At 40.9% G+C, this 14,163-nt stretch overlaps 1 protein-coding gene across 8 annotated transcripts in view; it reads right to left on the bottom strand.

Moving 5' to 3' along the window:
- The window catches only part of NFIB (nuclear factor I B), a 172,311-nt gene extending 161,183 nt beyond the window's left edge, over nucleotides 1-11,128 (bottom strand). For 2 of the 8 annotated variants that reach the window (XR_014846794.1, XM_085042436.1), the window contains exons 1-2: nucleotides 10,767-11,118; nucleotides 4,113-4,644 (exon numbers count right to left, since the gene is read on the bottom strand). Coding sequence is in view for 7 of the 8 variants with exons in the window: in XM_085042436.1 (XP_084898562.1) it covers nucleotides 4,113-4,644; nucleotides 10,767-10,796 (562 nt within the window). In the remaining variant the exon portion in view is untranslated. Of the gene's footprint in view, nucleotides 1-4,112; nucleotides 4,645-5,038; nucleotides 5,169-10,766 lie in introns of those variants that run through there. The other 6 variants (XM_085042439.1, XM_085042437.1, XM_085042441.1 and 3 more) reach the window with 4 other exon arrangements.
- Nucleotides 11,129-14,163: the final 3,035 nt, after the last annotated feature.

Genomic DNA, 14,163 nt, shown 5'->3' with positions numbered 1-14,163 from the left:
TTATTCTTTTTGCCAATTTCCTGGTAACATAGCCACGCAGCTGGAGCTGTGGTAGCATCTTGATGGTGCAAGAAGTTAAAAAACCAAGAGTGCCTGAACGCTACGGGACTAAGGACATCTGTATCTATTTTCTGCCACGCTCCCTGGATAGTTTAAAGATCCTCTCCTCCTCTGACTCCAGAGTTTATTAACAGCTGGGAACGTGGACTCCCCCAATTATATCAACCTTACATAAGGACAAAGGAGAGTGTAAACAGTAACATGACTGATCAGAGAAATGTACTCTGAGAGGCACTTGCACTAAAAACACTTAAAAATATTAACATTTACATATGCCACTGCTTCAGTTCTTTAAACTCTCAAAGCATTTCTCAAGGTCTACTAAGCTTCATTCAGCATATGCTGAATTACTTAAGATCAAGTTTTTATTTTATTTTCTGCAAGAAAAAGTAGCAGAGATCATGGGGAAATTAGGCATTCTGCAGACAAGGCACACTGCTATAGATATTTTATGTTTTAGAAAAAAATTAAGGCAATTTTTAGCATTTTTCAAATTAGTCACTGTAAGGGTAAGTAAAACATCTATCTGAAGGAGGGATTTATATTATCTTGGTTCTGTTGCAGCAAACAAGTACTGCAGCTTTCATTCACTGATTGTCAAAAACTTTCCAATGTGCCCACTGCAATGCGGATGCCAACCAACGAATCAAAGGCATTCAGCAACTAGACAAAGAGGGTCTGATGCCAACCTCGGTGCCACTGGCAACCATTATTGGCATCAAGCACATTGTCTGCCTTTTTTTTCCCCTCTCCTGGCACTCGACAAACAAAATGGCGGTTCTTGTAGCAACGGGAACACAGCATAAGCACTGCGCTGAATCAAATACCATCAAATGATTTTATGGACTGAAATGCATTTCATACCAAATGACAGACACTCTCTGATGCTGACAGAAAAAAAAAAAAAAAAAAAGGCAAGTCTGTCAATAGAAACAATGTCTATGCCATTTTCAAGTTTGGGTTTTATAAAAGATCTGTGTGGGACACACACACACTCCTGATACCCACAACAAGCAGAGCCCCATAGAAACATGTTCTGATTAAGAATTATTTTGATGCTAAACTTTAATTGCAGTGTATACTTCACATTTTTTTCCTCCTTTTAAGTCAAAGAAACAGCATTGTAACTATGTCAATCCACTCTTTTTCTTTTCTTTCTTTTTTTTAAGAGGATAGCAGAAAGGAAATAGAGGGGGAAAAAGGATGCTGAATTTTGAGATGAGCAAAAAGTGGAATCTGAGGAAGTTCATCAATGATAGAACTTCATAGATCAGTCCTTATTTCTTCTTTCAAGGCAGACATGGAAGTAGAAGCTCTTTTTGTAGAGAAGTGAAAAGATTATTGACACTTCTAGATCTGGAAATTGTCAATATATTGTAACATTACTCTGCACTGCAATGCGGATGCCAACCAACAAATCACAGACATCCTAGGCTAAACAAAGAAGGTCTGATGCCAATCCTGGTGCCACTGGCAACCATCACTGGCACTCGAACTATCCTTCCTCTTCTGTTTTTCCCTAATCTTCTATTTTAAAGCAACAAAAAAAGCAAACTACTTGGCCCCTTTATTCATTTTATGTGCTAATTCCTTCTTAATATTGCGTTCAGGGATTTCATTGTTTCTGTGTTTCCATTTAGTTTTTACATGGTGCTGTTAGGTGTGTTTATATGTTCTGAAAGATAAGTAAAAAGCAAAACGCCATATGTATAATGCAGCGTTTTGGTTGACTTCATGCATATCTTTCACAAAGCCTGGCAGTCTTAATCAAGTACACTACAAAGTACCACAATTAACCTGTTTTCAATGAGTATAGAGAATCAAAGTTTGATGAAATGGAGAAAAAATACATCGATAACTTAATATGACTTCTTCTAGAGCCAACAGCTGTTAATGGAAGATTTACTGTTAAGCAGCAAGACAAATACAAAATACCTGCAGTTAACACTAAACAAAAGGGTCTTCTAAGAGTGATTTGGTGTAAAGAAATTAGCCAGCTTCATTTCCAGTATATTCTCAAAGTAGCATTGTGTAACTTTGACAGTTATAACATTACAGCACGCTTAACTTGCTCATTTCCCATCAGAAAAGTGTTTTAAATAAACTTATATTCTCAATACATTTAAACAACAAAATCAGCGATGTCCTGCAATTCCTTCTCCCACTTCAAGTTACTGGCTTCCAGCAACTTTTAAGTCAACAGTGTGTTAAGAGTACTCTGACCCCAGTTTCTTTGGCTCAAGAGCTCCTTAAACCGTTTTGCCTCCCTTTGAGGTTTTGACTTTTAGAGACAGATAAATCCATAGAATTAATCAGTAAGCTATGACATACGCCATATGCATTCAAAATATAATTTGAATTTTTTTTCCCACAAAAGGAGTTTAAAGGTACAAATTATTTGTAATTAAGCTATTTTGTTTAATGCTATCAAAGAAATCTTTCTTCCTGTGTTATTTGGGATCAGGTTTAACAGACTCTGCAGCTACTTAAAGTCGCTGTAAAATATCTAAATGTGTCTACTGCTGTGGAGAGACAAAAAACCACAAAAAATACAAGTGGGGGGGAGGAAACACCCACTTTTTTCATGAAAAATAATCCATGAAAAAGAACCTGATTTATACATTCACAAATACATTTCTTCACTTGGATGAGCAAATGTTAAAAGAGAAATTCACTTAAAACAAAAATATTTTTTTGTGTATCTGTTCTCTTAAAGAATGACTATGCACCAAATGCATGTAATTTTACTTTTTTGTTACTAACAAAATCAATTCAATTTGTTTTCCAGTTAAATCCCATAGTTATTTTGCAGGCATCAGATAACAGCCTGCCATCTGCCCTTCTGCAGGCCATTTCTACCTACTACCAGGCCAAGTTGTGAAATGGCCCACCATCTGCAGATGGTCAAACTTTCCCTAGTTGAGATCTGTGGCTAAAAAAGAAAAGCTTTTTTACTGCTGATCAGTCAGCAATACAAAGACGTTTAGAAGATGGAATCATTACCAGAAAGAACCAAAATGAGGCTAATGGAGAAAAAGTATTTCAGAAGACTTAGTATCAGAGAAAAAGGAAAACAAAATTCTTCATCTACTTACAGCCATTTGCAATTTTAGGGAACCTGTCTATGGGTTTTGTTATCAAATATGCAATATGGCTAGTAGGTATTTTATCAAATATGCAATATGGCTAGTAGGTTTCTCCCCTGATACATGATTATCGGAAGCCCTGTTTTTATTTGCATTCTATAATACTAAGTTTAAGAAGCTTTTCCATAGAGCTCCTGCCATTTTCCACATTTCAATTACCTGTCAAATAAAAGTATATGAGTGTGATTATGAAAATATACTCTTCATAAAAATTACTCAAAACATTACGACCTGGATCTTTGCTTTAAAGCTCAAATAGATAAGAGAGCTATTGATGTAAAATATTAATAAACATTACATAATGTATGCTGCAATTTTGATTCTATTTAGTATTTGTAAGAAATATATCCATGCAAAAGTATTTTAAAGCTTTGTTTTATAGATATGAGAAAGTCTACAATTGCTCTTCAATGGTAAGTTTAAGGATGACTTCTTGATTACTTATAGCTACAAAGACAGTAATAAATATTTGTAGTATTTGTGCAATTGCATAACTGCATCTGTTATTAACAGTACTGGAGTGTGAGGTTTTAGTTTGGGGTTTTTTTAGAAATTCAACCTGAAAACAAGAAGAATGTTTTCTGAGGTCACAACTTGATATTGCCACTTTTCCACAAAAAATAAAAGGCAACTTTAGGGGACTGAAAGTACTGCCTCGGTATGTATCTCTCTCTCGTGAAAGAGGGACGTATGTCAAATATGCCTGTCATTTGCACAGGTCTGCAGGAATATGTGTGTGTTTAAGTATATACGTACACATGCTGATTTACAATTGGATATATACCCACATTACATCTACAGACCACAGAACAATGTATCACTGGAAACCAGCCCACAGGGGAAACAGGGCTACTTGGAATCTGAGTTTGACACACTAACATACAAACATGACAATCGGCTTCCTACCTTGCTCCTGCACGTAGTATGCCAAAAACAAATCAAGCTCCTTGACTGATACTGTTATGTGATGTGGCTGGACGCAAAGTGCTGGATTTGTGCAATGTGGGGATTTCATGAGACGTTCTCCATCCGTACTTTCCAAGGGGATGCCTTTGAACAGGATCACCATGACTAGATCCAGACGCCAGACTTTGTCAGCCTGTCGCAGGCAATCGATCCTCCTAATCTTGCCTTTCTGGTCAGGATTGGACAATACACAGCATGGGTGCTTCTTCCCAGTAACCGTGAGCACAAAATCCTCCCGGAACTCTTGGCGAATATCTTTGCGTAGCTTGGCCAGGAGCCTGGATGCCCACTTCTGTTTAATTTCAGGCTTTTCACTAAGTAGCTCGTCCTTGACTGCTCTTTCCTCATCCTTTGACATTCGTTTCTCATGTTTTTTAAAGTACTTGCGTTTTCGAGCCTGAAGATTGAACCAAGTATAGGCAATTGCACGGACATGTGGAAGAAGTGCCTCTATGAACGGGTGAAATTCATCCTGTGGAAAGAAGTGAATGAAAAAAAAGAAGAGAACAAGAAAACTCAAAGTCAGCAAGTTCTCATAACCAAAGCAGTATCAAGAAAGGTTTCTGAAAATCTTTACGTGAAATACAAGACGAAGAGAATAAACACTTAAAATTTAAGCAAATTTCTGCATACCACCTTTTATGAAATTATTACAGTTGTCAGGCAGCAGACAAAAAGTGCACAGAGAATCACATTTTTCCCATGTTTCATTCTTTGAAACAACCATGTGAAGATTTTATTTTGTATTCCTCCCCTCACTTCATCCCACAATGCTGCAGAGACAACATAATTTAAGAGATGCTACCAATATGTTTTGTTCCTAACATTTAAATACTTGAGTGAACAGCTAACATCAAGAAAAGTACCATTGCACAAAGAGGACACTATACGGTTTTAAAAAATCTGTGCAGAAATGTTCAGAAGGCTGAGGCAAATGCCACAGTTCATTTCTCTTCTCTGTGGCACAGAAACACAAAGCATATACATGCTCAGTGTAATGCCACACAGTTCCCGCTTTTGGAGCATGCTCTCAGCAAGAGACTGCTGGTGGCACAAAGAGCATGCGCCATTAAACTTGATCCATTTTCTTATCAAACATCCAACATTCCAGCACTGAAACAGCACCATTCCAGTGTTGGTAACTAGAGAAACCAGTATACAGTAAGGAAAAGCAGGCAAAAGACACAACATGTCATATACAAATCCTGAAGAGAAGCTTCTGTACTTTCAGCTCTTCTGGCTTCCCTCCCACCATCCCCAAACTCTGTAAAATTAAGAGTGTATGAAGGTGAGAACAAAAATTACATTTATGTCCTTCCAGCAGATCCACTGTGGGTTTTGAAGGCCCACAGAGTCAGTTAATTTGTTAACTGATCACATGAGTGGGGCAATTATTCTAAACCCCTTAAAAATCAATCTGAGGTGTACAATGAAAAATGGCAACTTGGCACAAACTTTGCATTCTTTGTGTTTCTGCATGCTGTGGCAAAGAGACATTATGAGTCCACCGCTGGTCCAATGCTGCTTTTGTGAAATCCATGCAATTTATTTACAGTTTCAAAATATCCCTTTCTGTCATTTGGCTTCACCTGAAAGTTCTTATCTTCTGCCTAGCAGCAATATGGATTGCATTAAAGAGGTAATGCTTAGTTGTTGCCTACAAGCACATCCTATAGCAATTAAATTAATTTGGTTTGTCTGCCTAAAGTATCATCCTACACATCCATGTTAATATCTAAATAGACTTTCCCCAGAAACTTATTTTCCATGAACAAATCTGCTGTTTTAAAACAGTGCAATCTGCTTATCAAACATTACTATATTTTGGGTTGAAAGGGAGATCTTAGAGGAGGTATCTTTCTGCCTGTGTGCAGGCATATTTAGTTTTAAATACCATGCAGATTGCTCATCATACTTAGTGGCACAGTGCAATCAAACTAAAACTGAACCTTTTTTATGCAATTATATTCAAGAATACAATTAACAAACTACTATTTTAGTTACACCGCCAGACAAGGAATGAATTATGTTTAATCAATAGGCTGATTAACTCCATTAGGTAAAAATGATGAAAGTAGAACTAATGGTCTCAATTATAGAGTGCAGACAGCCATTGCAGAAGCTTCAGGCAAAGAATTCCATATTTAAATCTTTGATATTCAAACAAACTTCAAAATTTCCTGAAATTTCCACTAGATGTAGTTACCTCTCTTCCCTAACCATCCTTAAATCAAACTGAAAACAACAGAAAAGTTACAAGCAGTTTACCTATGATCATACTGTCTTCACAGGAAAAAAAATAATTAAGCAAAGGGAAAAAAAGAGCCGAGAGGCAATATAGAAAGATACATTAGGACATAAACAATTTCATTACAGTATGATGCTTGACAAAGACCTACAAAGGCAACAATTAAACTGGTTAGTAGTTTCCAGCACAGATTTGAACAATTCTGATACTGTACTGGCACATAAAACTAGGCCGTGGAAAGAGTTAAACCACAATCTGTTCTTTGTGTGGGAAGGCAATACTGCTCTGAGCAACCACAGCCCATGATAAGACTTCCCTATCTCCATACGCTTTCTGTTGCCATGCTTTTTTCCCCCTCAATTATAACTACTAAAGAAAGTTTATTTTTTTCACCTACAGAAGTCATCTTAATTGAAGTATTTAAAAAAAACATTTCTTTAAAAAAATTAATGAAAGCATAAAGACTGTACCCTGTTAAATCCTCACAATTCATTTTAGTCTGAATAAAACAGATTTACTACAGATTGTGAAAATTCTAACAGCTGGGGCTAAAGGTGAGGTGAAGGCAGGTGGCCGAAGAGCTTTGGGACAAATTAATTTTTGCCTCAATACAGTGATTTCCCCTACATCTAAACAGACTTCAGCATTTATAACTTAAAATGGCAATAAAATAAACATGGATATATTCTGTGCTAGTAGAATACTGCACAACTAGTTTTAATTTTGAAGAAGAGCATCATGAACTATTTCAGAATGACTATGCCTTGAGGTAATGCATATAGAATTAACAATAATAACTTTTAGGATTTCATATCTAAGAAAATTTTATAGAGAATTTCACTGTTTAAATGTCAGTCTATAGTAGTGGAATGCTTCCTTTCCAAAGACAGAGGGGAAATAAAGCCCAAAACATGCACACCAAAAACTCCAACCTTTTAAAAACGATATTCAGATTTCTCTTTCACAGTATCATTAAGTCCTAAAGATATAAATATAGGTGAAAAGTGTGAAGGAGAACACAGCAAAGAACATCCTATTCTAAAGTAATTTTATCGCACATCTTTGAGCTATTCATTGTGCACCTGGAGTATTTTCAAAAGAAAATAGTACTTGACATGGAGAAGTGCCCATAAAAATTATCCTAAATGGACATTTGCAATTAATTACACACATCCTCCACCAAATCTCAAAAAAAAGATAGCTACAGAATTTTATTTTTCCCCCTTAATATTTATATAAGCAATAGTGAATTATTTTTGTTTCATGTGGCACTCATCCATGTGTCATATTTACTCTTGCAATGAAGTGATTTATGACGGTAAGATATTCAAATGTCATATCAAATAGTTCAGGTGAGCCAATGTGCACTGGCAATTTAAATTAAAATGGAAGTTACTATATAACATCTATGTAGCTTGTGAATAAAGGAAAAAATAGCAGTCATCTAATGATGATAGATAGGCCAGGTTTTCTTTATGGAAAAGGTAAAGAGGATAGGCAGTGCTCTTCTCCTATCTTCCACTTTTAAACTTTGTATCAGTCCATGGAAGTTCAAACTGAGGACTGTACAATAAATACACCAGGCAGAAGTACAGAAATTTTATACAGAAAACTTCATCTATTCAATTTCCCTGCATGGATCTTCTCATGCCTAGTGAAACAACATAAAGGAACAAAAGAAAATACAACATATTCTGAGTTTCTGGACTATTGTAATGTAAAAATAAACCATGGCAAAAATATCAAAAGTGAGAAAGCACTAAAAGATGCAGTAACTGCATCATATTCATGCCTAAGCAAGAGAGATAAATGCAGTTTCCACTAGTTCCAAAACACAGAGAAAGAGTTACATGGGAAAGAGAGGAAGGGAGCCCCCAAAATTAAATTGCATTCAGTAAGTTTTCTTTTTCCTTGGAGTTATTTTCACCCACCAAACTTTTATAGAAAGTGTAACAGGTAACACTCAAACTGTCAAGGTTTGTCTCAGAGCTGTACTTTGGATTTTAGACTTGTTTGTAGAACATGCTTCAGTGCTGTCTCGGCACAAACTCAACTACCATTTTCATAAGTAGCTCCGTCCAACCAGGTGTTCTGTGTTTGCTTTTACCAAAATATTTTCTTCTGAACATATACTACCAAAGTCAATTTGCATTGCAAGAGTCCTAGAGACAGAGAACACAATAGAGAGAACAATTCTGGCAGTAATATTTTAATGCAGTTGCTATTCAAAATGAGATGGATCAACCTTTTGCCTTAAACAAATAAAGAATGCAAGGTATAAATTCTCATCACGGGTATAATTTTAATTTTTAATTTATATAGGAAAAAATATTTATTAACTGCTCTTATCATTCCAAGTAGGTAGAAAAAGATTCCAAACTAAAATCAGTTTGCTGCAACTACGTTCCATATATGTCTTACCAAATGGGAATTGCCTCTGCATGGCCCATGATAGAGCGTGATTGTAAAATATTATGGAGAAGGTATCAGTGCACAAAAGCCAGGAACTGCTTTCTTGGATTAATGGCAGTAGAAGTACAATGCAGTGGTTTTTTCATACACTTGAGTGCAGTATTTTAACACAGATTTGTACAGAATTAGGAAAATCTATTACATCAGTGAGTCCAAAAAGCAAATATATGAAAAAAAAAGTCATTAGAACAGGAAATAAGATAATTAATTACTGCTGTAAAAGAGGTAGTTGTGAAAATCCGTGTTTCAAATGCAAAAGCTCCTTTCTTAAGTTGTAGTCTCAGGTTTATACTGTGATACAGAGGTCTTATTGCCTGTCAATAATTTCACATGCTGGACAGCCTACACAGAATTTATTTTTCTGACCACAGATTCCACAGTAAGTAACTATTTCTATGTGTGTACCTGTAACCATGTGCGTATCTACAAACGCTTCCTACATTTCTCTTTTGAAGAAGAAATATCTCAGTGACACTTTTATCCAGGTTTCTTCCACTGCAGCTCACGTTTACTTACTGAAAATATCCATATCTAAGTCAATCACATTTAGATGCCAAACAAAATATAAACAATAAAAAATGTGTCAGCCAAAAAACTACAGGACTGTGTCCAATCACTGAATAAGCCTTATCATTGTTTCCATCTTCAATCACAATTTATGAATACTTTAGCCCTTTTGAATTACAGTGCTCTGTAACTGGGGAATAACTTAAATCGTATTTATTTATTCACGGTGCAACTGTAAGTGCATCGTTGGCCTCTCTATAACAGCCTTGCAGCACACGTTACTTTCGCACATTTTCTGCTTCTTTAGCTATTTGTTGCGCCAATGTGGAAGCAAGCAGTTATCGCTTAATCAGTTTACATCACATCCTCCTAAGACAGACTTTCACGAAAGCTGAAAACTATCCCTGGGTTTTGCAGACCGGGTTCACTGTCCGAAACAGGCTCCGGTGCCCCGGCGCTCGGTCGCCGATCCCGTAAGCCGGGAGAGGACTCTCCAGGGGCACCAGGGCAACTTCCCAAACCTGCTCCCGAAAACCCTCAGGTTTCAAAAATCCGCGTTTTGCCGCGGCGGGGATCCCCGCTCGGACTGCCCCCCGCCCTCCGCGCTCCGCGGCTCCGCATCGCACCGCGCCGACCGCCGCTCCCCTCCCGCCGTCCCGGTGACAGCCTCCGCTCGGGATCGAAAAGCGGCCGCAAGTGCGGTTGAAAAAAAAAAGGCTCGGTCTTTCCCCGTGCTGGGGAGAGTGCAGGCTCCCCCGCCAGCACCGCAGTTTGGCGGGGACGGGGGGAAAACGCCGTGCCCTTGTGTAACCGAAGGAGAAAACGCTGCACAGCTTGGTCATCCCCGCTCACATCTCACATTGTTGGCAGCCTGCATATTATTAATTAAGCATAAGACGGGATTACTTCGCACTGGCGAGCGGTCGTGTTTTGTCAAAAAAAGCACTTTTCCTTTCAAACCGTTTCATTAAGGCTATGTGTAAACAGGCGAGCTGAAAAGAGTGCAAATCGTTTGATTCCAATCAAATCAATACTTCCCAAACCTGGTTTTTTAGCGTAATTATGCTCATTTCCAGTTTGTTAACCTTTGACTTCTTATGAACCAACAATTAAGAGTATTTGTCTACGGCTGACACTTTGAATGGATCTCCCCAAAACAATGGCCTGGTACAGTTTATTCTCTAATATTCCCTCCTGAGAGAGGAGTTTGGATCTGACAAGCAGTTACAACTGTGCTTTAACCCGTTACAACTACTAGCAATGACTCATTAACAACTCCCATACATTTAAAATTTGAAAAAAAAATGAAAAACAAACACGTGAAAATAAATAAATTAACAAATAAATTAAATAAAACGCGTCTATACCTGAGTGAGACAGATTGGAGAATACATCATGACTTCGCTTTGAGAACACGCTGCCCGGAGAGCCCCTAAGAAAAGCCTCAAAAAGGAATAATTTCATCTATTCATTTTACAGTCATCTGAGACTCAAGGAAGATGAAATCAATCAGGACGGGGCTCTGCTCCGGATCACCACAACTTCACAACAAACCCCAGTCCTCCTTAAATAGCCAAAGATTCAAGTTCAGTCCGTGTGCTAGATTTCCCGGGGTGAAATCCAATCTACACTTTTAACCCTCTTGTAGTCGGCGGCGCAGGAGTCTTGCTTTTGCTGCTGCTGCTGCTGCTGGTTGTTTTGCAGATGAGGGGGAAGGACTGGGGGGGGTGGGCGGGAGGATTTTTTTGTTTGGCTTTTTTTTAATCCTTTTTTCTTTTTTCTTTTCTTTTTTTTTTTTTTTTTTTTTTTTTTGGTTGGGTTTGGTTTTGGGTTTTTTTTTTTTTCCGACGCTGGTGGTGCTGCCGTAATAACACGACACTGTCACCACGCTTTCTAAAGTTCAAGCCCCGAGCGGAGCGAGAGGCTCCCGGACAGCGATGGCAGGCGAAACTTCGCCGGGCGGTCGAGACCGAGACCGTACCGCGGGGGCGCGCCGAGGCGGGCAGAGCGAGCGGCGCGGCCTGCGGGCTCCTCCGGCGGCCTCTGCTCGCCCGCCCGCCCTCGCTCTGCGGGAAATGGTGAGAGACTGCTTTCCAAACGGCCACCGTAATAAAAATTATCTCCAGAAAATTCAAACGATAAATCTCTCCCCGGCGCTCCCACCCGATTTGTTCTGAACGTGTCCGTGTGCGTCCCCACCACCTCCCCCACCCCGCCCCTGACTCTGCAAAACTTGGAAGTTTAAAAATTCACCGGTTACACCCTGTGGACCTTACTCCAGATCTCTCCCCAAATGAGACTTAAGTATTTTTTTTAATTATTTAATTACACAATCACCGCTTACACTCCTCCTCCTCCTGCAAACACATTCCTTCTCCACCAGATCCCCTTCCTCTGCCCTCCCTCTGCATTCATTACCACCGAACGCTGCAGAAGGAACGAGCACGTTTCGCAAACATCCCTCCCTCATTTTCCCGCTCTTCTGGTGGGAGAAAGTTGCGGGGGCGAAGGGGAGGGGGGGCTGCCATCTGCGAGAGGCTTCTTTTTCTTCTTTCGGGGTACGACTTTGCCAGCTGCGGCGGGGCTCAGGCGTCCCCGCTTCCCCCCTCCCTCCGCGGGGGACACGGGGGAGGGCAGCCCCCTCCGCCGCCCCCTCCAAACGGGGCAGCCTGTCCCGCACCGCCGGTGACTGATATCCCTGCTCTCGCAGGCTGCGGCCGGGGGCGGCGAAGGGGTCTCGGCTCCCGGGCGGCAACAGTGCGCGGGGTCTGGTTTCATTCTCCCGGGGCAGCTTTAACTAGGGGAGCTGGGAAAGGGGGAAAAACGGTGAGCGAAACTTATTTCTGCCCCTGTGAGGCGGGCTGCGATGCAGTGCCCAGCTCAGGGGGCGCCCGGTGCGTGCGGCCCCCACCCCCAGCACCGCCGCTGCGGGCAGGGCCGGCCGAGCGCCACGGGCGCTCCCTCCCGCTGCCCTTGCGCAGCCCCCGGCGGCGTCCCGGAGGGACCGCTGACTTCCTGCTTGCCCAAAGTGAGAGTTTATTCACGTCAGGCATTTCACAACGACACATCAAGGAAAGTAAGCAGGTTCAAGTCAACCATGAAATGGTCACTTTTTAACCCCGTCCTGTCCTCATTAGGGAAATGCTCAAACACAGCCCATTTTCAAAGAGGGCTCTTAATGAGGGGAGCTTGCCAAGGCTACCAGCTGCAATTCCCATTAATTTACAAACCAAAAGAAGCAGAGGGATGGGTGGGGGAAGGAGAGAGCCCGTACAAGACAGGTAATGTCAAAGGAAACAGCAAGAGTCCAAAGCAGTAACCCTTGCAGAATCCATGCCACATGCCCACAGCTCGGTTTCTGGCTTCTCTTGCCCAGTCCCCTCAGACTTGCAGTGCTCAAACGGCCGTGCATCTTCTCTTCTCCAGACCATACTAAGAAGTGACAAGTTAAGGACATACATTTAGGCAACAAGGGATGACACAAACTTGGGGTTAACCATAAATTAGCAAAATTTTGGTTTATATCTGGTGTAAAATACCCCCCCCCCCCCAATCCTATCATGTTTTCCTCTACCCAGACACTGGAAAAGGCTGATAACGCCAGTTTAAATTGTGGAGTTTCCCTTTGAATAGATGTTCTATTTAAATGGAGTTAATTTACCACAAAAGACATTCCTCTTGGCACAAATGCACCGATGTCCTTGAACACACCTCTTAGAGTGCTTGAACTCTTACACAACAAGCCATTACTGCGGACCTATCTAAAATGACAATAACCCTCCTCTGTCCCCTTCATCATTCTGATCCCTCCATAAGGATCAGGGCAACCTAACCAAATCCCTAACGCCACATGGCAAGGCTGCCCCTGTGAGCTGAATAGATGTGAGAAGTCTCCCCTTTCCCAGGCAGGGCTTGCAGAAGGCCCCACTCCCTCCCCGGAGCTGCCCACGGGATTGCTTTGCATTAAAGTCCTGTGCACTAAAAGCAAGAACTGCCTGGAAACGTCTGGCAAGCAGGAAAAAACAAATGGAGCAAGGTAAGGGCAGAGAGAAACTGGTCACTTTCCACAGACTTTGTTACTGCAAGGGATGTGGAGTCAGTGTGAGATTGTGTTTGCATCCCCACAAGAGCTGGCTGAGGGTGGGTTTGCATCCCTACCCGGATTGCACAAAGTGAGAGATGAGCACAGACAGCCCTGCAGCATGTGCCAGTATCCCCCAGAATAGCACTGCTGCGGACCAAGCAAAGCCAGACATCCCCACCCCCAGAGCCAGTCTGCTGGCCAGGACTGAACAGGCCTCTCATATGAAAGCATCTTGGGGAAAATGAAACTGCCCAGCCAGCGTGGCTTAAGTAGCATTTTGTCTTCTGCATGATCTAGGGAGCATGGCAGGAATGGTATAGGTTACCATGGGTTTAGCCATGGATTTGACCCAAAGACTCCCAGTACATGACAGAAAGCAGGCTGAACTGGGCACATAAATGCATGTTTCAGCTCTGTTGCTCCTGGTTAAGCTCAGTGGGAACTCATAAAGGATGAAGGCTTTGTCCTGGGACAACCCTCCTCAGAAACATGTGTGCACATGCCTAAATCCCCCATCCTCCTCCATCCCACCCTACCCCTTGGCTCCTTTCACAGAAAAGCAAGGTAAAGATTCCAGAATGGATAAAGAACTGCATTAAAATCATAACAAAATGTAAGTCTTTATCACTTTGCTGCAGAGGTGTGTTAAAAAGGGTATATGGTAACCGGGTTAGCCAGGA

Source organism: Lichenostomus cassidix, chromosome Z, assembly GCF_008360975.1.
Source record: "Lichenostomus cassidix isolate B80296 chromosome Z, HeHo_3.0, whole genome shotgun sequence".
Taxonomy (NCBI): Eukaryota; Metazoa; Chordata; class Aves; order Passeriformes; family Meliphagidae; genus Lichenostomus; species Lichenostomus cassidix.
This window is presented reverse-complemented; position numbering and strand designations above follow the sequence as displayed.